The sequence below is a fragment of the Hesperophylax consimilis genome, chromosome 13 (genome assembly GCF_061612785.1).
Source record: "Hesperophylax consimilis isolate HC1 chromosome 13, BYU_Hcon_1.0, whole genome shotgun sequence".
Classification (NCBI taxonomy): Eukaryota; Metazoa; Arthropoda; class Insecta; order Trichoptera; family Limnephilidae; genus Hesperophylax; species Hesperophylax consimilis.
Genome location: NC_142848.1, coordinates 4,019,905 through 4,045,896, shown reverse-complemented (window position 1 = coordinate 4,045,896; position 25,992 = coordinate 4,019,905). Strand labels below are relative to the sequence as shown.

General features: G+C 34.5%; 1 protein-coding gene across 1 annotated transcript; it reads left to right on the top strand.

Annotated features, from left to right (window-relative positions):
- The first annotated feature begins 1,111 nt into the window (after positions 1–1,111).
- Positions 1,112–25,928, top strand: Mau2 (Mau2 sister chromatid cohesion factor). The gene is made up of 9 exons (XM_089638453.1): positions 1,112–1,357; positions 1,589–1,768; positions 8,378–8,500; positions 9,804–10,041; positions 16,574–16,738; positions 19,283–19,530; positions 19,893–20,098; positions 21,067–21,269; positions 21,377–25,928. The coding sequence occupies exons 1-9, from the start codon at positions 1,133–1,135 to the stop codon at positions 21,607–21,609; spliced, it is 1,821 nt and encodes a 606-aa protein (XP_089494579.1). The 5' UTR covers positions 1,112–1,132; the 3' UTR covers positions 21,610–25,928.
- The last annotated feature ends 64 nt before the right edge of the window (positions 25,929–25,992 follow it).

Here is a 25,992-nt window from a genome sequence, read left to right as displayed (position 1 = left end):
TACCGCAACGCTCGTTGTATTCTACGTGTTCACAGATGGCGTTAATTAATTAATTTTGTTTAAATACGCTTTTGCAAGGTATTGCTTTACAATATTAAGACAAATCATTTGTTTGCGCCCGTATATATGCAATATGAATATGAATCAATAGTTTTTTTTGTTTAAAGACTTAATTCTTTCGAGAAAGGCACACAAATACAATATTTTACCGATGATTCAATCCAATGTTGTATTTGTATGCCTTTCTCGATAGAATTGAGTTTTTATATGGACAAAACTATTTATTCATATTCATATTGCGTATATGAGGGCGCAAAAAAATAATTGGTCTTAATACTGTAAAGCAATACCTTGCAAAAGCGTATTTAAACAAAATTAATTAATTAACGCCATCTGTGAACACGTAGAATACAACGAGTGTTGCGTTTAACCTTATCCGGTTACAACTTAGATTACAGAATCAAAACAAAAAAACTCATTCAATATCGTATGAACAGATTATCAAAATATTTCTTAGATTTCTTCGAACGCGATCTATGAGCGCGAATACGAAAAAAATGGGTTTAGTTGTTTTTTTTATACAAAAAAATCTCTAAATTAAATAACATAAGATAATGTGTAGCAATAAATTCTAAAGTAACAAAACCAACGAAAATAAATGAACCCATGAGGTAAATTTGCTTATTTTGAAAATCTAAAATAACCATTCTTCAAAATTAAATTAACGCATCAAAACAAATTTTCGCGTCATTATATTACAAAGATAATTCAAAGTAAGTATATTTAACAAAAAGGTCTCAAAATACATTATTTATTTCCATTTTTTCACTATTATCATTGTAGTTATACAAGGGGGGAGGGGTCATTACTATTTTTGAATTGCCAAAAACTACTTTTCGCTGAAGTCGTAATGTATAAATAATATTTTCTACTGTAAAGTGCAAAACAATAAATAAATATGTATGCGAGGAGAACAGAATAGTTTATTGCAATAATTGTAGATATTTTTTATATCTGACTCAACTTGCCCCGATTTCTTTTAATAGCCAAATATTTTTTTGATATTTTTACAGTTCTCGGCCACATTCGCTCCAATATTTCAAGAGACACAACTTCGTACAGAAATGTCAAAATGGCGTCTTCGCAAGACGCTTGGTACATTTCTTTATTGGGTTTGGCGGAGAATTTTAGGACAACAAACCCACCAAATATAAAATGTTGTATCCAGTGTTTACAGGCCGTTTTTAATTTCAAACCCCCTTCAAGAGTGGAAGCTAGAACCCATTTACAACTCGGAAATATACTTTTAACTCATACCAAAAACATTGACCTAGCAAGAACTCATTTGGAACAAAGTGTAAGTTTTTAACGATTCCTTAAATTCTAGCGGACTGTGAATAAAAAAATAAGAATCTACTCCTTTTGCTGCATATTTGACAATTTATTTAATTGTTATAACTCCTATATTACCTCCAAAATAATGAACTTGCCTCCTAGTGTTTCAAAACATAAACAATAACCTAACATCTTGTCAAACTGCCGTTTATAATATTTGTGCAATTGATGTGATAATCTTTGTCTGTTTCAGTGGCTTTTATCACAGTCTATTAACGGATTCGATGATGTGAAGTTTGAAGCTGCGAGTGTATTAGCAGAATTATACGAGCAACAGGCACAATCAACTTTATCAAAACCTATTCTCCGGAAAGCAATAGAACTATCTCAACACAGTGTTTATTGGCATTGCAGACTGATATTTCAATTAGCAGTAAGTATTTACTTGCGATACTGCATTTAACAAATGTATGGATTATTACATGCTTTTTTTTGGTAAAAGGAGTGTTCGCCAAATCCTTAAACATTCATTTTTTATCTGTTTGAATTGAAAAGATTATCGTCTTCTCTCTTAAAGTGAAAAATTGTACGTCAAACGTAATCTATATCCGTAAACAATATTTTTTGACAGTTGGCGTTAGGTTATGTTAGTCAAACTGATCTTTGTTTTTACGTTATTGTAAGTGTCATACTATTATTGCTCAGTCCCATTTGAGTTTGTGAAGATTCTTACCGTGGCAGGATGTTAGTATTAAACTGGTGAAAATTTTAAGGTTATGATTGTTTTGTCAGCTTTTTTTTTATCAATCGGCATCTGCAGTAGATTTTTATTTTTACAAAAATACTAATTTCGGCTGTCCATGTTCCTGCGTAACTCTGGTTCAATGAATTAGGACGGGTTGTTTCGGAGAATCTGAACAATTCATCAAATTTCAACGTTCATTTTCGGGTTCTGTGAAAGACTTATTCAAGTTCTGTTTTTATATCATTGTAGGCTAGTTGCTTGACAAAACTGAAATAAAAACAGAACTTGAAAAAATCTTTCACAGAACTTGAAAATGAACGTTGAAATTTGATGAATTGTTCAGATTCTCCGAAACAACCCGTCCTTAGAATTTGTTTTGAATAAGTGTCATTTTCAAAATTGGAACTTTTTATGGAAATTATACCTGGTTTCAACTTAATTACTACAAGCAGTGACGGCTGTACTCACTAAAATGAGTAGTGCGCTAAAAATATTTCCAATCTATCCCTATGTCAGGTCAGGTAAATCTTCAGTGTTGAAAGATACTAGCAATTAGCAATTTTGAAGCTTGTAGCGACCTACTGTAATGATTGGCATGCGAACTGTAAACTAAAGTGGCGCCATCTCACCGAAGTGTTTACGAGGCAATGACGAGCGCCGTTTATGTTTCGGAGAAATTTCATTACTATGGTCGACATCCACGCTCTGTGAGTATAGTTAATTGATGTTCCCGGGTGACGTTGCTCCATGAGCGATATGGAATTCGCTCGCACCACGACACGTGCTACAAAGAACGAAAATTCGAGCTGGTTGAATTTAACTTAAGACTTTTATAGTATTCATTTTATTACTCTTTTGATTTTCGATGATATTATTATCGGTTGATAATTATTATTTTTAGATTGACTGAAATTTTGGGAGTGCGTTGCTCCAACGATCCTTAGAGCTAGCCGCCACTGACTACAAGAAACAACCATTTATGGAACTTGCAGACCTAATATTATAGAAACTTTATAAAATTGTAAACTTACTAAAAAAACTATTCAAAAACAAAATATTCAGCTCAAACTAATACACAGGATTATAACATTTGCATACAACGCAACGACAACGGTTTTGAAGTCAGTTGCATGCTACTGGCAGTGCTGGTAGCACGCTACGTTAGTTTTCACGTATACACAGTATGTATTTGACAGAAATGGTGTCTGAGCATGTTTTGAATGTTAAATTTGTTCTGGAGGTGGGAAAATAATCATGTTTATGTAACTATGATTTTCCAGAATATGTTAACTACTCTCGCGATTTCTAGCATATTATGCCAAGTTTGTAAAAACGTTTTGAGCGATTGCTTGCCAACATGTGCCAAATTTAAAGAACTTACAAATATGGATAAGCGGTGAAATCTAGGTGGATTCATTGGCTTTGAACCACAGTAATCAGTTTCATATGTTTCCATATTAATATTTTGAGGAATGGTATTAATTAAATAGGTTCTCTGATATTTCATCAAAATGAAGATTTAGCACACCTTTAAAAAGTGATATAGGGTCAGTAAAAGTGATGAAACAGAAATTAGGTTTAATAGTTACTTATGTAACCTACTTAACCACTCAGAACATTAGAACGTCAAAAGACGTAAATATGATAATAGCGGTCAAGACATTAGAACGTCTTTTCACGTAAACGCGCGAGATTTTACAAAAATCGATTTATTTCCATCACTAGTATACGGATTGCCATGATTTAAAAAACAGAGTATCGATAATGAATAACGCTACGCGTCTGTATTCAAGAATATCTATGGAACGTAGAGTTGCATTATCTAAGCCGATTGAATCTGTCATCTTGTTCGTTCATAATTTATTGCGTTTCTAAATAATTTATTAAAAATATTTTAGTTTGAACGGTTAATATTTTGAGGTGACTAATAGTTTCTAATTATATTTCTTCAATATATAAAGTGTTATTTCTTTATGATACTCAGAAAAAAGTACATTTTTCAAAGCTTTGAAATAATTGTAAGCGATTTTTACATTTTTTTGACGTTTTCATAAAATGTATATTTAGAAACACAAATATTTACGTATTACAACACAATGCGATAGTTGATTTCATAATCTTTCCAAAACATTTTTTAGAATGAGGCTACGTTTCCCAAAACGTGAGTTATGAAGCTTTTAGCAAAACTCATAAATAACACAAAAATTATCACGTTTTGACAGTTCTCAAAGGAACACATAGTAGATAAAAGTCTTTGTCTGAGAGGTTAACCTAATTTTTGTTTCATCACTTTTCATGACTTTATATCACTTTTTGGAGGTGTGGTGAATTGTCATTTTCTTGACATACCCGGCCACCAATTAAATAATACGGCAAATGTATACAACCAATCACTTGAGTGGTTAACAAGGATTTAGTGGAGAAGGCATAGGTTGAGGTTGGGAGAAAAGTCAATTTTATATCTTCACGTAGTTTCTTAACGTTAAATGCGACGCTCGTTATATTCTAAGTGTTCATAGATTGCGTTAATTAATATATTTTGTTAAAATACGCATTTTGCAAGGTATTGCTTCACAATATTGAGACAAATTATTTGTTTTCGTCTGTACTTACGCAATACGAATAAATAGTTTTGTTCGTTTAAAAACTCGTTTTTTTCAAGAAAGACATACAAATACAATATTGTACCGATGATTCAATACAATATTGTATTTGTGTGCCTTTCCTGAAAGAATTGAGGTTTTTTTACGGATGAAACAATTTTATTAATATTCATATTGGGAATGTACGGGCGCAAAAAATAATTTTAATTTATTTTCACGTTTAACCTTAACGGTGACGAATGCCCTACAGTTAATATTTCTTAACGGTGACGAATGCCCTACAGTCAATATTTCTTAACGGTGACGAATGCCCTACAGTTAATATTTCTTAACGGTGACGAATGCCCTACAGTTAATATTTCTTAACGGTGACGAGTGCCTTACAGTTAATATTTCTTAACGGTGACGAATGCCCTATAGTTAATATTTCTCAACGGTGACGAATGCCCTACAGTTAATATTTCTTAACGGTGACGAATGCCCCACAGTTAATATTTCTTAACAGTGATGAATGCCCTACAGTTAATATTTCTTAACGGTGACGAATGCCCTACAGTTAATATTTCTTTCATTTTATGGGTTAACCAAAAATCTTCTTTTAGATCGTTTTTTAGTCACACGAGTACACGACAATATCGTATTGTCCCAGCTCCAGACCTGTTATTGTAATGTGAACAGAAGTTTGGAGTACAGCACAATGGACCAAGACATTGTCCTAGAGATAGACGGGCAGGCTACCACCGTAGGACAGTGTCTTACCCCCACCACTGCGCCCGGCCATATTGCCCGCTTGTGTACGTGCACGGATAGGACAATACGTCAATAGCCAGTCGCTCCACGCATACGTGTCCCGCGTATTTTTTCTCCTGAAAGTGTTGCATAAATGGAACCCGGAAGAGATTACTAAATTGATAACCATATATGTATATATATAGCAAACACAACAGCTTATGTCGCATTGATTACATAAAATATAGGGACAGTGCAGTGAAAACTCGGTGGAGGCAATTAATGCTGCTGTAGAAGTAAACTCCTGAGAATATTCCTCTTCTAATTTTTTTATTTATTCAGTTCGTCCTCCAAAAATTCCTAAGCATCTTGGTATAATAGAAATAATACTTTTCATGAACTCGCTAATAACGTGCGTTGTCGTGTATCCATTTTCGCAGTGTTCCGCATTTGAACTATGGTTGAAGTATTGTATTATCCCATTGTCCCGTCCTGCAAAGTTGAGCCTTCGTATTGTGTTCATGTGAACGTATTGTTCTGTATTGTCTTCATGTGAACTCGGCATAAAGAAGGACAATATTGTCTACATCTCTAGAGTGACTTGACATTAATTAATAGTATTAACTCCACATTAAAAAATTATCAAATTTAGTATAATTGGGGTAGCGACCAGCTTTAAAGAGTAGCATATCATCACAGTCATGTAGCTTGTTTATATATCTCTGTGTACGATGGGCCTAATCTCTAATTTTACTTCTAATCTACATATATATATATATACACAATAAATTACATAATACATATATATAATAAATTACATTTTGAAATGAAGCAAAAATAAAACTTACATAAAATAACTTTTTTTCTTACCAAACCTTAGTTCACAAACGACACTTTACACAAATATGATTTAAGATTTTAAAAACCTTAGTTCATTACCAAAAAAAGACACTCTACACATTTAATTAAAATAACTTAGATTTCCGAGCGGAGAAGAGAGATATTTTCACGATAGAAACTATCTCAACGCATGAAAAACCACTGCTATACATTGAAATGAAATTCAGCTCTTTTATACCCCAAAAAAGCAGACAAAGTAAGAATTCCACTGTTTAAAAAAAAATGTTTACCAAGAAAAAAAAATATTGGAACAGTATTTTATACTGGAAAAGCAACAAGCTAAATTTCGCAATAATTGTTTTAATGTCCTAATTAAGTTTGAATATTTCTGCTGACTATGTTAATTTTCTTTTATGACTCGTTCTGTAAATGAATTAGCAAATATTTGTTTCGAAGTTCGCTCTTTTCTTTCTAATTATAATTTAAAAAAACATTTAAGGCTCCTTAGTAGGCGTTCAAAAAGAAGAAGAAGCAGGTTTAAAAGCGAGATATGTTAATACTAATGTTAGAGGGTTAACGTTGATACTAATGTTACTAATTTTTAGGAAATGAGATTAAAAGAATTTGGCATTCTCAGACTATAAAAATATTACCATATGTTATTTTGTCTACTGGCATTATACCTAGCTCTCTCATTCAAAATTTAGGCGTATTAGATCTGTCAAAGAATTTATATATAAAAATGCAAAAATCAGTCATTTTAAATACACGTAGAATTACGAAAGATTTTTAAAATACATATTTATATTGAGAGATCAGTAGGATTTATAGGTCCATTTAGAAGTTCTACCGAGCCGAACCCTCTGATATGAAAATATCTGTAGTCGGTGAATTATTTTCCCATTTGATCTCTGGTGATTTGACGTGTTGTTCTTGTATTGTTTTGTATTTATTATGCTTATATAATGCACTTGCATAATGTGGATTGACTAGATGATCATTTGTGGAAAAGTGTGTGGAAGGGTTTAGTTTTTCCTGTGGGGAAGATTTAACCCGGACAGAAAGTTGGATAAAAAAGTTACTAATATTAAAAAACGATAACAGTTTAGCGAATATTGTGGAAATATTTAATAAAACACGATTCGTTTAAAATAGAGCATAAATCTCTCGACCAATGCCTAAGTTACATATTTTATTTTTATAATATTGATTACATTTTATGCTTTTGACTGTCCAACTAGGAAGGATTCCCGTTTTAGGACAGTCAAATTTACAAGTTTCAAGTGATCCTAGACAAATACAGGATTTAAGACTAGATAAAATAAGTATGTTTAAACGAAGATACATAAAAGATACATAAAAAGACACATAAAGATACATGGAGGCGTTTGTGATAAATAATTATCAAATTACATTTTTTTGTAACATTTCGGAATCAGTCCTGCCTAGATCCAACAACCATTTTGTCACTCTTGGAACGAAGGATGACAATTCACACAGTTTCAGCTGAGAGGGGATTTTATTATATATTTTAGGACCGAGATATGAGGATATTTTTTGATAAGTCGCTCTGTTGCTTGTTGGAACGGAAAGGTCATTCCTTCCCTTACTTCTGGTTTGATGTTTGTGTTCGGCTGTTTTCATTTTATTTTTATTTTTATGAACATGGATTACAATTTTTTTTATATAGCACTGTCGGACATCTAGTACATTAAATTCCTTGAAGAGAGCGTCGCTCGAATATCTAAAAGGTTATAAAGATACACTGTGAATTTTTTCATACCTATAACATATTAAATGTTAAACATAACATATTAAATGTCGAAGAAAATATGTTTTTAATAATTTTCATAGCTTGCTTTGCGATTTTTTTCTTTCGAGGGAATTTCTTATAATTACCGTTTCGGCTCTACAAATGTACAGATATTATCTTAATTTTTTTTTGGGAATTTAAAACTTGAAATATTTTTAGGAATTTAAAACTTAAAAGCGTTAAAAAAATATTTGTTATAAATCGATGGAAATTCGGAAAGGCGAGGGCTTAAAAAAGTGATCCAATTAAAAATTTATTAAAAGTAGAAAAATTTTCCTGTTTTATTTATAATGTTTATATGTTATTTTTCAGCAAATTCACGCAACAGAAAAGGATTATGAAATAGCTAGCAGTTTATTGGGGGTGGGAGTTGACTATGCACATATTTCCAATGCCAGCTACACCAGAGTTCTATTTTTACTTAGTAGAGGAATGGTAAGTATCCTGTTCATTATTTTTATATTAATATTATTTTTAGAATAACTTAATGAGTAAAACCTCAAATTGTAATATTTAATTATAATTTAATAATTATTAAAGACAATATTAGCAATTCTTAAACGAATATTTGAAACATTCTATTCATTCTAGACTTGCAGATAAAGTAAATAGATGTAAAATAAAAATAAGATGTATTCATCGAAGACACTGTCTAGATTGCATTTAGTTCGTGTTGAATCTTGCGATCATATATAAAGATAGCAGCCAATAAAAATGTGCAGTGAGAAAAATGAAGGCAATGTCGGTAGTTCTTATTCGAAGTATGATACAGTTAAATATGACCGAAGGAGATAGGGTCCCATTAGCTCAGTTTACAGAGCGGTGCCCCGGCAAGGCAAGGTTCCTGGGTTTGTGTCCTAGATGTGAGCGTATCTTTTTCTGATTTTTCTGTTTCAAATATTCATTTAAGAATTGCTAATATTGTCTTCAATAAATTGAATATTAATATTATTTACTTATGAAAAGTAATTGAATCTGAAATATACAGGTAGAATGTTCAGTTTTCATTGGTGCAGTATCCGAGTGATACATAGTCTCAGTGTCTCCCACCAACCGAGGGTTCAGAGATAAACAGCAAGTCACATTTGATAGGAGAACAGAAACAGTGGTTCCATGCCCTAAGACCTAAAATGTATGTACAAGGTGGAGCAAAATTTATGTCATAAATTGGCTGCCATTTGTTAGAAATGAAAAAAAATTGGACACTGTTTTCACGAGAAGTTTATTTAAAGGTGTAAAATTGATGACATTAAGTTGAAAGTTACACATTAGGCCTGGACTTCACAGCTATTAATTGCGGTGGTCAAAAATCTAGCGCAAGTGGTTTAGTTGTGTTGCCCCTGTGTTTGAAACAATGAGTTTTATTTTTACAACTAAACAATCGCGCAATTAGAAATCGCAGTGGAGTCCAGGCCTTAGAGAGAAAAACATTTCTCTGAATATAAGTAGCTATCCTAAGGAAACTACATGGGATAGACGTACGATTCTTGTCAATAAATAAATAAATTATCTGGTAAGACGGTACAATGTATAAAAACATAATTTTGCAATAAAACAAGTAAGTTATTACGAAAATAGTCTCAGCTGGTGCATGACGAGCCGCTCGGCATTGCTGACAAAAAAGGGTTAATCTCCTGCCAAACCGCGTTCTCTATAATTGCTCAAGCAACATTTTCCACTTATTATGACCAAAGTCAATCGTAACCTGGAAATATGAAATTTTTTGCCCCCACTCCAGCTCCTGCTGATAGACAAGAAACTGCAAGAGGTCCTGCCGCTCCTCAACCAGGCTGGCCATCTGGTGGACTCGTGGGGCGGAAGCCCACATCAGAAGGAGTACCTCAAGGTGTACTTCCTGGTGCTGCAGGTGTGCCACTACCTTATGGCCGGGCAGGTCAAGAGCGTCAAGCCGTGCCTCAAGCAGCTGCAGCAAAGCATACAGACCATCATGGCGCCAAATTGGCCCACGGACGAAGGTTAATTTATTATTCTCATGTTATCTGCATTTTACTTACATTATTGCTTCCATTACAAGATAGAACATCAAAGAAAAATAACAACAAACTTAATCTAACTGGACCCTTCATACGATTGATACGATTGTGTATTCAAGACTAAACAGGATTGTGCGGTTTTGTTTTCTGATTGAAATACAAGATTAAAAAAAAACATTTTAAGGTTAACCCACAGAGTAAGGAAGAGACAGAGCTGCTCATAAGAGCGAGGGGAACAAACCAAGTCAAATTATTCTGACAGGATTTTCGCATTATAATGTCACCATTTAGTGCGCATAATAAAATGTGCTTACGAATTACTAGTCTTTTTACAATGGGGCGCAAATTCCTAGCTGCGTAAAAAACTCGGATGAATAAATAAAAGTTCTGGCTTGTTTCCAAAACTGAATATTTTTTACACTATTTAGTTAGACACTTTTACAAATGTGTTATAATATACATACCTCGCTCATTTTTAGCGTCGCTACGCAATCCGATTTGAAGGTGGTTCGGTATTTTATCCGTTTTTATGAACATTCCGATCCTACGCCCACAAGAAAAGTCCCACAATTGACTGCACTGCAAACCTTTGCCTTACTTAGTGAACTCTACTTTTCTGCGCAGGGTCTGGTTATTTTAATGTGCGCTTTTCAGCATTCTCGTCTAAATGATACCTGGATTTTATTTTAGGATGTCTATGGGTTAACCTAACCTAACCCAAACTAAATTAATCTTAGCTAACATAACCTATCCTTTTATCATGTTCTGTTTTACCGAAGTTACTGCAGCTTTACCGCAAGCAAAAGAAGTAGCGCAAATAGCGTATATCTCTTGCCATGCGCAGAAAGGGCGTGATTTATTAGTAGTTTACCAGCATTTGTTGGTGGCTTGCCACACTCCATTCTGGACAATTCCAAAAACGGTCTTTAGTCGAACTATATAAGTTATATATGTACCTAAAGTATAGAATATATTATAACTATATACTAAAGAAGTTATTTTTTGGCTTCTACTGAATTTACCAATCCATTACAGAATTATTTATGAATAATATTAGGCGCCAAACCATTTAGTAGCTGAGTGATATAAAGCATTGGGTTCCCATACAGGCGAAGCGGCAGGTTTAATCATTGCACAATCAATATTTTCTCTTTACGTAACCCGGAAATGTTTTCGTAAAAAAAGTGGGCCTTTTAAATGCCACAAATATCATTGTTTAAGAGAAAATTAGTTTTTAAAAATCTTGTATCTTATTTAACGCTTATTAGTAAAATAATGGAACAAACAAAATGAAGGCACTGACCTAGAAAATCCAGACAGAAAAAGCTGTGCCAATTTCACAATATTGAAGTAGAATGATTTTTATTATTATTATGCTTGATGAGCGTTCTGCTGATGCACTAATTTCTGATTTCACAATATGTTAACAGTTAACAAATTATTATAAACAATAATTATTAGCCTGAAGGAGAGAAGAATCCCAGAGGCGGCTCTAGGGATCCAAGTAGGTCATTTGAAAAAAATGTGCGACTAATCTTTATTTGATTTTGTGAAAAATGCTCATACATTATTATCTGTATCAATTTGTAAGTCATCAACTCTAAATACATATTATGTTAATATAGTAAATTGGAAATAATTACACAATCCATGTACTTACGGCGACTATTTTTAAGAGATTACATTTTAATGTAGTTGTGCACAACATTAATATAAATAAAATAAGAGTTTGAAACGCCCGTTCGCAGTATCCAAACAGGATACTGGGTGTGGAGCAATTGAAAAACAACCAATGTTCCACACACGACAAGCGTGTAAAATGAAAAACAGACATATGTTTATGTCACCATCTCTTTAAAACATAATATTCATCGTACTGTCTCCCTCGCGGCCATGACCTAAGCGTCCCTAAGCTTTCTTCGGTACCTAATTTTTACTTCGACGAAAGACATAGTGCCATCTCGTTTATTCTATGGCGCACATAGGGACAGAAGATCTCAAAGGGGACATTCATTAAATTGACCCAGCGAATCGTGTGGACTTGTGAATGAATCTATTAGAGACAACAGATGTCACTGCTCGTCACTGCTCCTCACTCACTCGCCGCCGCCGTACGCAGCTGTTTCGCAGTACATTTCAAATAAATTAAGAATAAGACCAGTTGTTTCGATGCACATAATTTATTATTATTTTTGTCTTATAATTTTGGGGGGTCAAACACAATTGACCTAAAGCATCGATGACACGGGGCTAGTTTACAAGCTACAAGCCAGCGAATTCGCTAGCAGCTTGTAAACTGGCCCCGTGTCATCGGCTTTTTTACAATCTGCTAGTTGACTATCCGATTGTAAAAAAGCAGCGAGTAAAATAAAAAGACGGGCTAATTTACTCGACATTCGCTGGCGGGTCAATCCGCACCAAATCATCCAGGCCATGTCACCCACCATCTCAGATTTTGATGAAACTTTAAATTTTTAATCCTTCCATATAGATAAGAAAATATACCAAATTTTACCTTCCTACCTCAACTCGTTTTTTTTTTATGGGCAGTTGAAGTTTGGGCAAAATAAGCTTTTTTACATATTCCGAGCACTCCGGAAGAGCTTGTACCTTCAATGAAAAAAAATTGTATCTTTGTCATTTATAGTGCAAATGCAATGAAAATTTTCAATATTATCAAGAAAACTATGCTGATTGCAGAAAAAAATAAATAAACCCTTTACATTTATCTACTTGACTTTAAAAAATTACCAAAAGTAATTTTTTAAGTAATTTTTGGGACGGAAAAGGTACTTTACAAAAAAGCAATATCTCGGGAAGGTACAGTGTTAATGAAGTAATTTTTTTTTTTATTCATATCTACAAATAGCATAGAATCACATACAAAAATAAAATTCATGGCATTTTACTTGCTTCAATAAATAAAATCCATTTTAAACTTTTTTCAAACTTTTTGTAATTTTTTTTTTATTCTTATCTACAATAAACATAGTACAACCTAAAAAAATAAAACTCCTGGTATTTTGTGTGCTTCACAGTGTAGAAACGTTTTTAAAATGAGAAATCTTAATCATACAGAATTGTTCCAAGTTTTTTAAAATCTAGATACTGTATTTGCAAATAAAAAAAGTCAAACTTATTCGGTCCTTTACAACATGCTGGTAAGCTTGCAATGTAAGCTTAAGGCACCAACAAAATAATGTACCTTGTTCCTTACCCTGAATGCATACACCATAGCAATATTTTATAACAAGATCAACTTTTTAACTCTTTTCAATACAAAGTTAACTCTTTAAAAAACAAATACAATAAAAATAAAACAGGCAATGTAGGATTAGGTTAAATGAAAGTACATTACAATAATATTGTTTACAAATAAATGTTCAAGTTCATTTTTTACTTTTATTCTTGATCTGACCCATAAGATGGTTGAACTTTTGATCAGCATGATGAACGTCTTTTTCAAGAAAGTAGTAAGCTCTTCCTGAACCTTTTGTTGTGGGAGGGTCAACGATATCAAATTTTTCAAATTTTCAAATTTTTCTAACAAATGTTTCTTAAGATTTTCACTAGATGTTGAACACTTATCGCAATGTCGAAGCATACAGTCTCTATTGTTCTTTGAGCACACTAAGTAGTCCATTAAATCATTGTACGTTTCTTCACTGTCACAAGCATTAAGAAGCAACACTACATTTTGATGAATTGCACAAACGCAGACAGAATGAGAGCCTGGAGAACCTACTGGCACACACCATTTGGGACGCAACCAACAAAATTTCGAAATCCCAATTTTTGAAGCAGGGTATTCAAACTTGAAGGTAGCATAAAGTTCATTCAGGTTACAAAGCAATATTCTTTTGTTGTTCATAAACATTTTTGGTTATGCTAACTTTATCTTTTTTCCCTGGCATAACACGAGAAAATTCATCGTTTTGGTAGAAATTTTTAACCAAAGTAACTGTTCCTTGGTCTAATGGTTTTCCTTTTTTTTGGATCAGGTAAAGCAATGATACCATTTTCATTTAGTAGCTCTCGTGCTTTACGAACTGAGTATTCACCAACACTGAATTCTTCAGCAACCTTTTTTCTACTCCACGAAGTTGGAGCGAGAGTTAGAAGCTGAATTCTCTCACGGCGTGTAACTTGTGTTTCCAATTTTTTTTTAACCAACTCAACAAGCCTGTCCATGTCATTAGCTTTTTCTTGAATACATCTTGGTATTTTTGCATCACATTTTACTGGGGAAAATTCTTTTTCTAAAACTTTACTTACTTTTTTCTTTAAGGTTGAACAAGCAGAATCTAACTTCCGTTTAGCGTAACTAGACTTACTGTGGGATGGTATTGCATGTAGTTTAAATGGAGATTCTCCAATGTCAGTTAAAGAAGTGTTGATTTCTTGTAAAAAAATTTCTTTGTTTAAAACATTTTCAACTTCACTTATGTCTTCTTGAAAAGTGTTAAGCTCTTCAATTTCATTGTTAAGGTTTTGGCTCTTACTAATTTTTGCTCTGCATGCATTACAAATTTTTTGTCCAGGGATTGCTTTATTAGTTACTTTTAGAATGGTATTAATGTTCTCTGAAAATTCTAAGGATACTGTTCTTAAAGTTTTTGTAATTTTCCTTTTGTGGCTTTGGAACGGGTCAAAACAAGCTTTTTGAAATGTTTCATATTTATTTAAGTTAAATATTCTGTGGTGCTCACAAATGTTGAAAACCAAGTCTGTAGATACAAAACTTTTTTGTTGAATAAGCTTTTTTTCAAATTCACTTAACAAATCCACACTCGTTAATTTCTCTGACTTAGTATAACTTTTTTTGTGACATTCAGTACCATTATGTTGTCCCACACTACATTTAACTAAACTTGTTTCGATTAGAGACATTTTAACAACGTACACCATAACATGAAACAACTACTGTATTTATATAGATGATCACTGCTTTGAAGCTGACTCAGAACTAAGCATGTCAGAGGAAACAAAGCATGTAGTATCCTGCAAACTTAGTGATGAGGCAGATAGTAATTTTCATGTTCTGTCTTGTTCTTGTTGCAGATACATCATTTCCATGTAGTGACTTGTCTCTAGGACTGTTTCTTTGATATTAGTCCATTCATTCAACCTATATTACTAGCTATATACCTAAACTATAACTTGCCCAATTACAAACTAAAAATAGATATAAAAAAAATCACAAAAAGTTTGAAAAAAGTTTAAAATGGATTTTATTTATTTTTGTATCTAGATTTAAAAAAACCTAGAACAATTCTGTATGATAAACATTTCTTATTTTAAAAACGTTTCTACACTGTGAAGCACACAAAATACCAGGAGTTTTATTTTTTTAGGTTGTACTATGTTTATTGTAGATAAGAATAAAAAAAAAATTACAAAAAGTTTGAAAAAAGTTTAAAATGGATTTTATTTATTGAAGCAAGTAAAATGCCATGAATTTTATTTTTGTATGTGATTCTATGCTATTTGTAGATATGAATAAAAAAAAAATTACTTCATTAACACTGTACCTTCCCGAGATATTGCTTTTTTGTAAAGTACCTTTTCCGTCCCAAAAATTACTTAAAAAATTACTTTTGGTAATTTTTTAAAGTCAAGTAGATAAATGTAAAGGGTTTATTTATTTTTTTCTGCAATCAGCATAGTTTTCTTGATAATATTGAAAATTTTCATTGCATTTGCACTATAAATGACAAAGATACAATTTTTTTTCATTGAAGGTACAAGCTCTTCCGGAGTGCTCGGAATATGTAAAAACGCTTATTTTGCCCAAACTTCAACTGCCCATAAAAAAAAAACGAGTTGAGGTAGGAAGGTAAAATTTGGTATATTTTCTTATCTATATGGAAGGATTAAAAATTTAAAGTTTCATCAAAATCTGAGATGGTGGGTGACAAATCCAAAATTTTCTGGATGATTTGGTGCGGATTGACCCTGGCGTGTTGGCTTATAAGCTAGTCAACTAGCCGTGTGTCATCATCGCTGCTAGTGAACTAGTTGCGAGTATCTTTGCGTTTTGGCAGTCAGCAAAAATGTCAACGGAAGTAGTTCGCGCGGCAGTAATTATCTTAGCTTATGCTATCAAGAAGGATTTACAACGAAAACTAAAGAAAAACTTGAAGCAGAAAAGAAAATGGGCAAGATCAAGGATAGAAAAACGCGATGAATATGGTGCTTCCAGCCGTCTATTGAGGGAGTTCAAGGACGGAGATCCTTTGGCTTTGAGCGAGTGGAAAGTTTTGTGTGTCATCGACACTCGCTAACTCGCTAGCTTATAGACTCGTCGACTAGCAGCTCGTAAACTAGCCCCGTGTCATCGATGCTTAAGGGAAGAACCGCCACTGATTGCTTATAATAATTTTGTTATCCTTTGCATAAAACCTTGTCTTGTAAACATATGTTTACCTTCAATAAATATTAAGTTTAACAGTAATTAAGTTGTTTTAAATTTAAAAATATATTTTACTAAAATATTGTTTTTTTGACTCCTCAGCTGTGTGCGGTGCGAATGTGGGCGACATGTTCCTGTGGATGCCCAAGGAGCACCTGTACGTGCTGGTGTACCTGGTGACGGTGATGCACTCCATGCAGGCGGGCTACATGGAGAAGGCGCACAAGTACACGGACAAGGCGCTCACCCAAATTGACAAGCTCAAACGTATGTGTCACTATTCGCATTACCAATATTTGTACACAGTTCACATTTGCCGTCCGAAAATAAGCTTTTAGTCAAATTGTATTTGGTTATATTATTATCCACTCGAGTTATAGAGATTTCCGAGCAGTTTGGGATTTGGCCACGCTCTTTCCAAAATTCATACCTCTGGATATTTATAAAGAAACATTTAAACTGTTGTAAAGCCAACGAATCCACCTACATTTAATCCACCGTGTATCCTATATTTATCGGTTTTATAAAAATAAAATATCTTAAAATCATTTATAAACCCTTGAATTCTGTATCTTAGTTTCCGGCAATATTGAATATTACTATTTCTTATTAGATATTAAAAATTACAATTACGGAATAATTAATCTTTGACTGTCCAACTGGAAAGGTTTCCCGTTTCAGGACAATCACATTGATAGGTTTAGTTCATATGAAGTAGGTAATGTTACACAAATACAGTAGAACCTCGTTAATTCGAAATCCACGGGACATCAAAAATCAAATTTCGATTTAACAAATTCCCACGATATTCGAAATTTTATGAAAAAAAAAAAAAAAAATTCCCCGTAAATCGATTTTCTCGGGCGCCTCTTCAAATCCGGGTAGTATTTTAGTTGTAAATTCGTATTAAAATATCAATTATTTCTTTATTTTTGCGGCCGATTACCGTAGCGGCGGGCCCTTTAAATTCAGATATTCGAAATAAATTCGTAAATATACGATACATTTACGCGTAAATCGAAATTTCGCGGCCCAGTTTCGTCGCGGCCGACCCTTTAAATTTAGATATTTGGTGTAAACTCGTAAAACTACGACATGTATCCGCGTAAAACGCATTTTCTCAGCCCTTCCAACTCGGATATTCGAAATAAATTTGAAAAAGTACGACATTCCAGTGTAAATCGATTCAGATTTACAAAATAATAATACTAATTAGGACGATGTATAACCACGTAAAAATACATTTTTCGGCGTTTTACCGCCACGGCTGACTTTTAGATTCAGATTTACGAAATTTTCGCAAAAATCAATTTTTTCGAATTACACAAACAAATTTTCGTGCGCGGACAAAAATAAATTTCGAATTACGAATTAACGAATTTCGAATTAAAAAATTTTTGTATGAAAAAAGTTTTTTGCGGAAATTTTTTTGGCGAAAATTTCGAATTTCGCGTTTTTTCGAATTATCGGGGTTCGAATTAACGGGGTTCTACTGTACATAACAATAAATTCATACGATTGGCGAAATCACCTTTTACATAACATTGTGGAAATTACTTTCATGTTTATAATAATTAATACATAATAATAAATAATTAATTATGTAAATATAAGAGATAAGTTAGGTGAGCAACTTAATTTTTTTCATTGTTTCTATGATGTCTAATAATATACGTGTAAGAATTATTATTTTAACTGATTTAAGACGTGTTTGTTGTACATATTTATAGTACATGGTGGTAGAAATTTTAGGTCTAGAGGCCAAAAATATCGAATAATTATATGAACGTACTAAAACTTTGTTGTATGTAGTCGCACATTGCATGCGAATCAATTTTTGTGGACTGTTATAATTTTTTTAACCTTTTAAATTGACACAACTATTTGGGAAGCTGGTTAATATATAGTTAACATATAGTTAACCAGCTAACCCTGGTCCTTTGATACACGTCTTGTGAGATCACATATAAACTCTTCTGGTTCTCTTAGCAAACTCGATATTATATACACTCTGAGGGTCACTAAACGTGTGCACTGCACAGCGTGTCTTAATAGAGTGATTGAGTAGCGATAAAATGTTGCGATTGTCATTCAGGTAGGTAATCCAAACTCTCAGACAGGGACAGATAATTTGGTAAGGGAATGCAGGGGAGGGAACGCAGGAAGTGGGAGATGCATAGATGCATCAACATTATTTGTAAACAGACAATTTTTAAAAAACAATTTAAAATGCTGGACACATACAGACTACCCAATACAAAAAATTATCTAGAATATTTCATGAATGGAATATTAGTGACATCTATTGGTATTCGATATAAGCTTAATCAAACTAACAATTAAATATATTAGCTGATTGCAGGAAGATTAAGTAAGCAAAATGAGTAAGATTAAGAAAGGGACGCTTAGATGGTTTGGGCATGTAGAGCGAATGAGCTATAAAAGGAGTGTAAGGAGAATATATTACTAGAATATTAGTCGGAGACACCCGAGGAAGACATTGCACGATCACATGAATCAGATACTTCAGTCGGGCCGTGTCAAGAGTTAGAATAATAGAAGAGTATGTATGAATGAGGCAAGGAGTGTGTGTCAAGACTGAGTTTTTTGGCGGTCCGTCCTCTCTGCTTACCCCTGCAGAACAGTGTGATGGTAAGTTAGTTAGTTAGCTAGTTAGCTGATTGCAGGAAGTTCAAAATAAATTTATAAAAATCACCTAATCGCTCCAGTGCTCGTAGAAAAGTTATCTTCCTAAATGAATGATAGATATTCTGAAATGGTTGTGGAATAAGATGAGCGTGTTTATTCCAGTGGTGGACAACAAGCCCATCCTGTCGGTGTTCCAGCTGATGCTGCTGGAGCACATGGTGATGTGTCGGCTGGTGACGGGGCACAAATCGCAGGCGCTGGCGGAGATCAGCGCGGGGGCGGCCCTGTGCCGCGCTGACCCCCGCCTGCTGCCCGCTCACCGTCCGCAGCTGCATACGCTGCTCGGCCTCTACGCCATGAGCATGAACTGCATGGAGGCGGCGGAGGCGCAGTTCTTGGCCGCCATCACTGTAACTATTACTATTTTCAATCCTTCTCTTAATTGATTTATATTTGTATCATCGATGACATGTTATGGAAGTTTGTTCAATGCTTCAACTACTCTATTTGCAAGAAAGAATTCCAGTTTAATGTTTTTTTAGCGTCCACAGAGATTAACATTTTTGTTGGTGGTGAAGATTTCTTGAATACCAGGGCAACATAATATTCAGATGAAATTTAAAAAGTCTCAATTAAGTCACTCCTTTCTCTTCTTTCTGTTAATGTTTGTAATTTTAGTTCCTTAAGTCCATCTTCATTAACTGGAGCAAGCGTATGGATGTGGATGTGCCGGTTGATGACTATTGCTTTAATACACTCCACTTGTTTGCAGTCATCTCAAGAGCGGGAGCTGTGGACGTTTGCCAACCTGAACTTGGCCATCGTGTACCTGCGGGGCAAGCGGGAAACGGAGCTGGCGGGGCTGATGGAACACATAAACCCGGAGACGCTGCCCTCGCACTCCCACTCGTTACGGGCCGCCGCTTACTACGTGCAAGGACTTCAGGCCTTCTTCCAGGCCAGATACAATGAGGCCAAGTAAATACATCCCTTCCTTTTATTCTTATTGTTTCTAAATCAAACAAACCCTTCCCTGGTTCCGAATAACTTGACAATCTAACATAACCGTAATCGACCGGATGTGACCGTAATCGGCGGCAAAAATTCAATATACACGGAAATGTATCTTATTTATATCAATTTACTTTGAATATCTGAATTGTAAGAGCCAGCCAAGACTAATAGGCTGTGAAATATTGATTTACATGGAAATATGTCATATTTTTACGAATTTTCTTAGCATATCTGAATTTGAGAACCGTCTGCAAAATTTAGTTTTAAACGGAAATGTCTTTTTTTTTCTTATCGTTAATTAGAAATTTGGTTTTCGAAAATTCGGGTCCTACTGTATTATGTTGTTTTCCGAATATATAATTCGTCTTTGATTTCTTTAAGTTCGGTTTTGACTTGTTTTTTTTAAATAGTTTGCATTATCCGTTTTCTTTATTGCTATTGGAAATGAATTATGGAGCTTAGTGGAGAGGAATTTATTTACATATATCCAAAAGCAGTTTTAAAATTGTGTATTCATAATATCATTCTGGTTAGCTCTTTTGTTGTAAATATCAATTATTGTGCAATTAAGTTGTGCAACATCTTTCTTCATTGACCTTATTTAAATTAAAAATACTTTCCTTGTAAACATGAAATTTTCAATAAACCAAATACCATTTTAAGTATATTTTTATTTTGCAATCAATTCATATGACCCCATTTCTGGAATTATGTATAGCGAAACTCTCTTGCAAGCAAAAGCTTGAAAACAAAAACAAGGGCACGATCAAGTGAACCAAATACTTCTATGTTGAGTCAGACCATGTCAACAGTCAGATAACAGACGGGTAGTTGACAGAGTTAACAAGACAGTTGTTTGATGGTCCGTCCTAACTTACATGGATCACTGCATAGGACATGAGCTACATTAATCCACCTTGTTTGCATTCTAGGAGGTATTTAAGAGAGACCCTGAAGATGGCCAACGCGGAGGACCTGAACCGACTGACCTCCTGTTCCCTGGTGCTGCTGGGACACATCTTCCTGTCGCTCAGCAACTCCCGGGAGAGCATGAATATGGTGACGCCGGCCATGCAGCTGGCCAGCAAGATACCCGATGTCCACGTCCAGCTCTGGGCCTCCGCTATTCTTAAAGGTAAATATATATAAATATTATAGATCTCTATAGACTTGTTTGATTTCAACATTATCTTTGATGTAATGAGCTTAATTTCCTTACCAATGTAATATCTCTCTCCTTAGATCTCTATCGGCTGTGTAACGAGCCTGCGCGTGAGAATGACGCCTACCAGATGCACTGCAACTTCTCCCAGATGCTCTTGAAAGATCACTTCCAGTCCACGCAGATGGCGGAACACTCGCTCATCCAGTGGACCGGGGGAGCCCTGCCTGAGCTGCCGGGACCCCCTCCGCCACTCGCCCTCGCCGCCCTGCCCCCGCCCCCCGACCATCAGCCCTCCTACAGCGGCACATAACCAGAGCACCCCTACGGCACGGGCCAGGGGTACCTGTGATCCATTAGTTCGTGCTGAACAGGGTGTTACATTCATAATAGACTATCGTTAGCGAGGAGTTCTTTACACGAGGAGCACCCCAGGGGTACCTGTGATCTATAAGTTCGTGGGCAAGGGCTTCTTGTGTTCTACTAGCTTGCGGGCCAGGACTAACTTCTTGTGATCCACAAGTTCATGGGTTAGGACTACTTGCGATCTATTAGTTCATGGATCAGGATTACCTGTGATCCACTAGTTTGTGCGTCAGGACTACATGTGATCTTCTGTGGGCCAGGATTACCTGTGATCCATAAGTCTCTGGGCTAGGGCTTCCTTCTAATTCACATGTTCATGGGCCAGGACTACATGTGATCTACTAGTTGGTCAGCCAGAACTATCTGTGATCCACAAGTTCATGGGCTAAGGTTACCTGCGATCCGCTAGCTCGTGCTGAACAGGGTGTTACATTAATAGACTATCGTTAGCGAGGTTGGAGTTCTTTACACGAGACGATTGCATCGTTAGCACCCCGCCGGCCAGGGTACCCGTGATCCTTACTTCGTGCTGAACAGGGTTGTACAGTTAATAGACTATCATAATGCAAGGTTGGGATTGTTTACACAAGATTATTAGCACGCCACGGTAATCCACTGATTCGTACCGAAATGGGTGCTCCAGTTTAAATACCAGACTTTAACCAATGTGGTATTTAATACCCAATAGAATTGATTGAAGTTTGCACATGATGATTGCAATCAAAAAGACAAATACCATTGCAGAATTATACCAGGCACTGGACTAGGAGCAACTGGGATTCGTTAGTTTGAGCCAAACAGTGTGAGCCACTTAATAGACTATGTAATATTATAGATATTTAATTTCTTTATCATCTTCACGAGAAACCTGCTGAAAGGCTAAAATTATTTACACAAGTTGAACATCCTAATGACTTGGCACATACCAGAAGTATCTTTGTAAATGTGTTGCAATACAAACCCAGGAAGGTTGATTGATCATCCATCATTGAATATCCATCTCAGTATAGTGCAGATTAAGTATTTTTGATAGAATTTCTCATACGTACGCCATCCTCCAAAGTATGATTGTGCCAGAAGTGTAATTTGTTCTTTTCGTTGAAAGCAAATGAATAGCTCCCATGATTTGAGATTTTCACAGCCAAAAGTATAATAGTGATTTATTTTTGGGGTATTATGCCGTGTTGCACTGCCTCCTTTAGCCAAGCAGATATGATAGCAAATCTGCCCTGATGATGGATAATGTAATGCTGTCCGAAACGTTGGCTAAAGAATCTGCATTTTCACACGTCTGCCCTGATGCTGGACACTAATGCTTTCCGTATCGTTGGATAAAGAACGAGGTAGCGCAACATGGCATAATAACCCAAAAATAAATCACTAGAATAGCTTGTGTGTTTGCCAACATGTGTAAATGGTATCATTTGGAAATTGCAACTTATGTAACGAAGCAAATAAAATACGACAGACAAGAATTAAAGATAAAACCCATGGATTCCTCTACTTGCATTAATTGTTTAATTTAATGAAAAATTATTCAACTTGGAAAATGCGTATTGATACTAAATTTTAACCTTTTCGTTTATGTATTACTGATCTGTTTTCATAATATGTATCATTCACCATATGTTTCGAAAAAAAGTGCACACTATGTCACCATTTGGTGTGCCGTATAGGGCTGTCTATGATAAAGGAATTACTTCTACAATTAGCCGAACGATAATATAGTCTGACGTTTGTCATCAATTATTTTTATACAAATGCGAAAAAAAAAAATACAAAAAATATATGCATCATCGGGGAGCACCCATATGTTTTTAAAATCACAATTTAAATCTATCTTTTCCACGGCGTACCAATAAAATAAATACTGTTTATAAGTTTGATTTCTTTATGCATAAGGTTGTTACACAATTACATGGTACATGTTAGGTTTTTAAAGCAGTTAACTTTAAATTAATATTATTTGCGAGGTAACGTGTACGATAAATGTCTCCCAACTTTTTAATTATAGATAAAAACACTAGGGAAATACAGATACTAAATTCCACATATTATTTCGTTACGTTTCTATGAAACTGTGGTTTCTCTCCACTAAGATCCTGTTTTTCTGATCACCAGCTTATTCTTGGTTTAGAACTTATTCTACTCATTGTCTCCAGCGACCGTTAAACCTCAAACGTTAGTGCAAACATTATTGTTTTCTTCCACATTCTGTCTCCTCCCTTTTTTGAAACATTGGGGTTCTCTGGGCGCAGCCACACACATTTTATTTCGTGGTCTGTGGTAACGACGTATCTATGAAAAGTCCTGATGAGGAACTTCTGGTTTTAGAGATAAGATTGTAGATGTTATGTCAGGGAGAAAACACAGGTTTCTAGTTAGACCGTACTCACTACCTCGAAATTTGAATAGGTTTAAGGAATATTTTCCGTGTCTCTGAAACCGATTTCGAAGAACTAGTTTTAATTGTAAAAAAGTTATACGATTTATGCTCCGTATCTACTCGCCGCACACTTGACGTTTGACCCCATGTCAAGATGTCGTGCGATTTAATGCTCTGTGATTGAAAGCACCGCTTTCAAAATGAAATAATCCCCCCCCCTGCCTTCCTCATTTCGAATGCACGGATAATGTTTTCCATCGGCCATGGAAAGCACAAACATTGCGTTTTCCAACAAAAATTTGTACGGGATCGTCCTCATTTCGAATGTTTGCGCTAATGTTAGTGGTAATTTTCGCGGAAACGGTCAAAGGAGACGTCGCTTTAGATAAATACAGAAAAAAATCTAACATAGTTTCTAGAAGAAGTACAAATAGAAAAAAAATGACATAATGCTCTCCTTTATTGTAATCGTAATTCCTATTTATTTGTCTTAATGTTTTAGGCGTTTCAAACTACATTACATTCGATGACCATCAAATCGTTGCAGCGCTGTTTGAATTTTTGATCATTGAACAGATTTTGATTTCAGGTTTTGATCAAATTGCGATCAGCTGAAAAGCGTAGCAGCACGACCGTTATGGTTGACAGCTGATCACAATTTGAACATAATCTGAAATGGGCTGTGAATCAATGAAATGTTAAAATTCAAAATGGCAATTGGAACACCCCTACTATATCCTAGATTTGAGAGGTAGATGAAAAACTGGATCTATGTAGGGAACCGTACTTTGTTTTGCTAGTGTTTTATCTGTGGTTTTCATAAATAATAGAAACAACGGAGCATGAGCATAAAATGGGGCATGAACCATTATCAATATGAAATTGCGCGCATAATGTGTTCCAATGGTTCATAATGGTGCCATGTCTTTGTTGCTATCTACACACCAAACGCATAACTTACATTGGCTCCGCCGCTTTGATAGACCTTCCAGTTAAGTTGTAGCTCGGCACGCTTCCATGCCACATATCCGTTTATTTCTATTATCTATGGCAGTTTTACCGAATAGTGAAAATTATTTTTTCCAAACTCTGTCACCGAACTGTCCATGTAAATATTAAATCATATCATTTAGTTTTAATTTCACTCGTAAAATTTGTCGGTCTGTAAATATTCATTAGTTTGTAAACAAAAAATTGAACAATTATCACCGGAGATGTTTGAGTTTCCTTAGTATTAAATTTTTCTGTTTCGATTTTAAGTGTTGAGTATCGTTGATATATGTTTAATTTACCTTATAATGAAAACTGAATATATATGTTTCTGCATCGTAAAAGATTTTTTACGTAAGTTAATGTCTGTATTAATTATTTAGATTTGCATTTATTTTAACATTTCTTCTATTTCTAACAATATTGTCTACCGGTTGTTATAAGTCATATTATCGCTTTTTAACTTTTATTTGTAATAATGCAACTTGGCCTATACATAATATCATTATTAACAATATCTTTCTTCCAGTAAATGTTTTATTAAATATATCTCAGCAAATCGAAACTTTTAAATTGAATGTTTAAAAAAATATATAACCAATCCATTTGCCGCTACGTGCAAGAATGATTCGTGCCTCTAGCGCTGTCTGCTAAGTATGCATTTGTTTTAATATTAAATGTATGAAGTAAATGTTTCCCTAAACGCAGCACTTTATGCACAAAGTACGCAAATTATGTTTAGTTTTAACTTAATTACTACAAGAAACAAAGATTTACGTCAAGATAGATGGCAAAAGATGCATTACAATTCCATTTTTATTCAATCAAAGTAAAAAATTACCTTATAAAACCATCCCCTTTCTGCCATTTTGAACTTTTTTTCACATGTACTTCACTTACGAAAGTTTAGTTTTAATTATTTTTATAAGCAATAATTGTTCGCCTGAAACACTC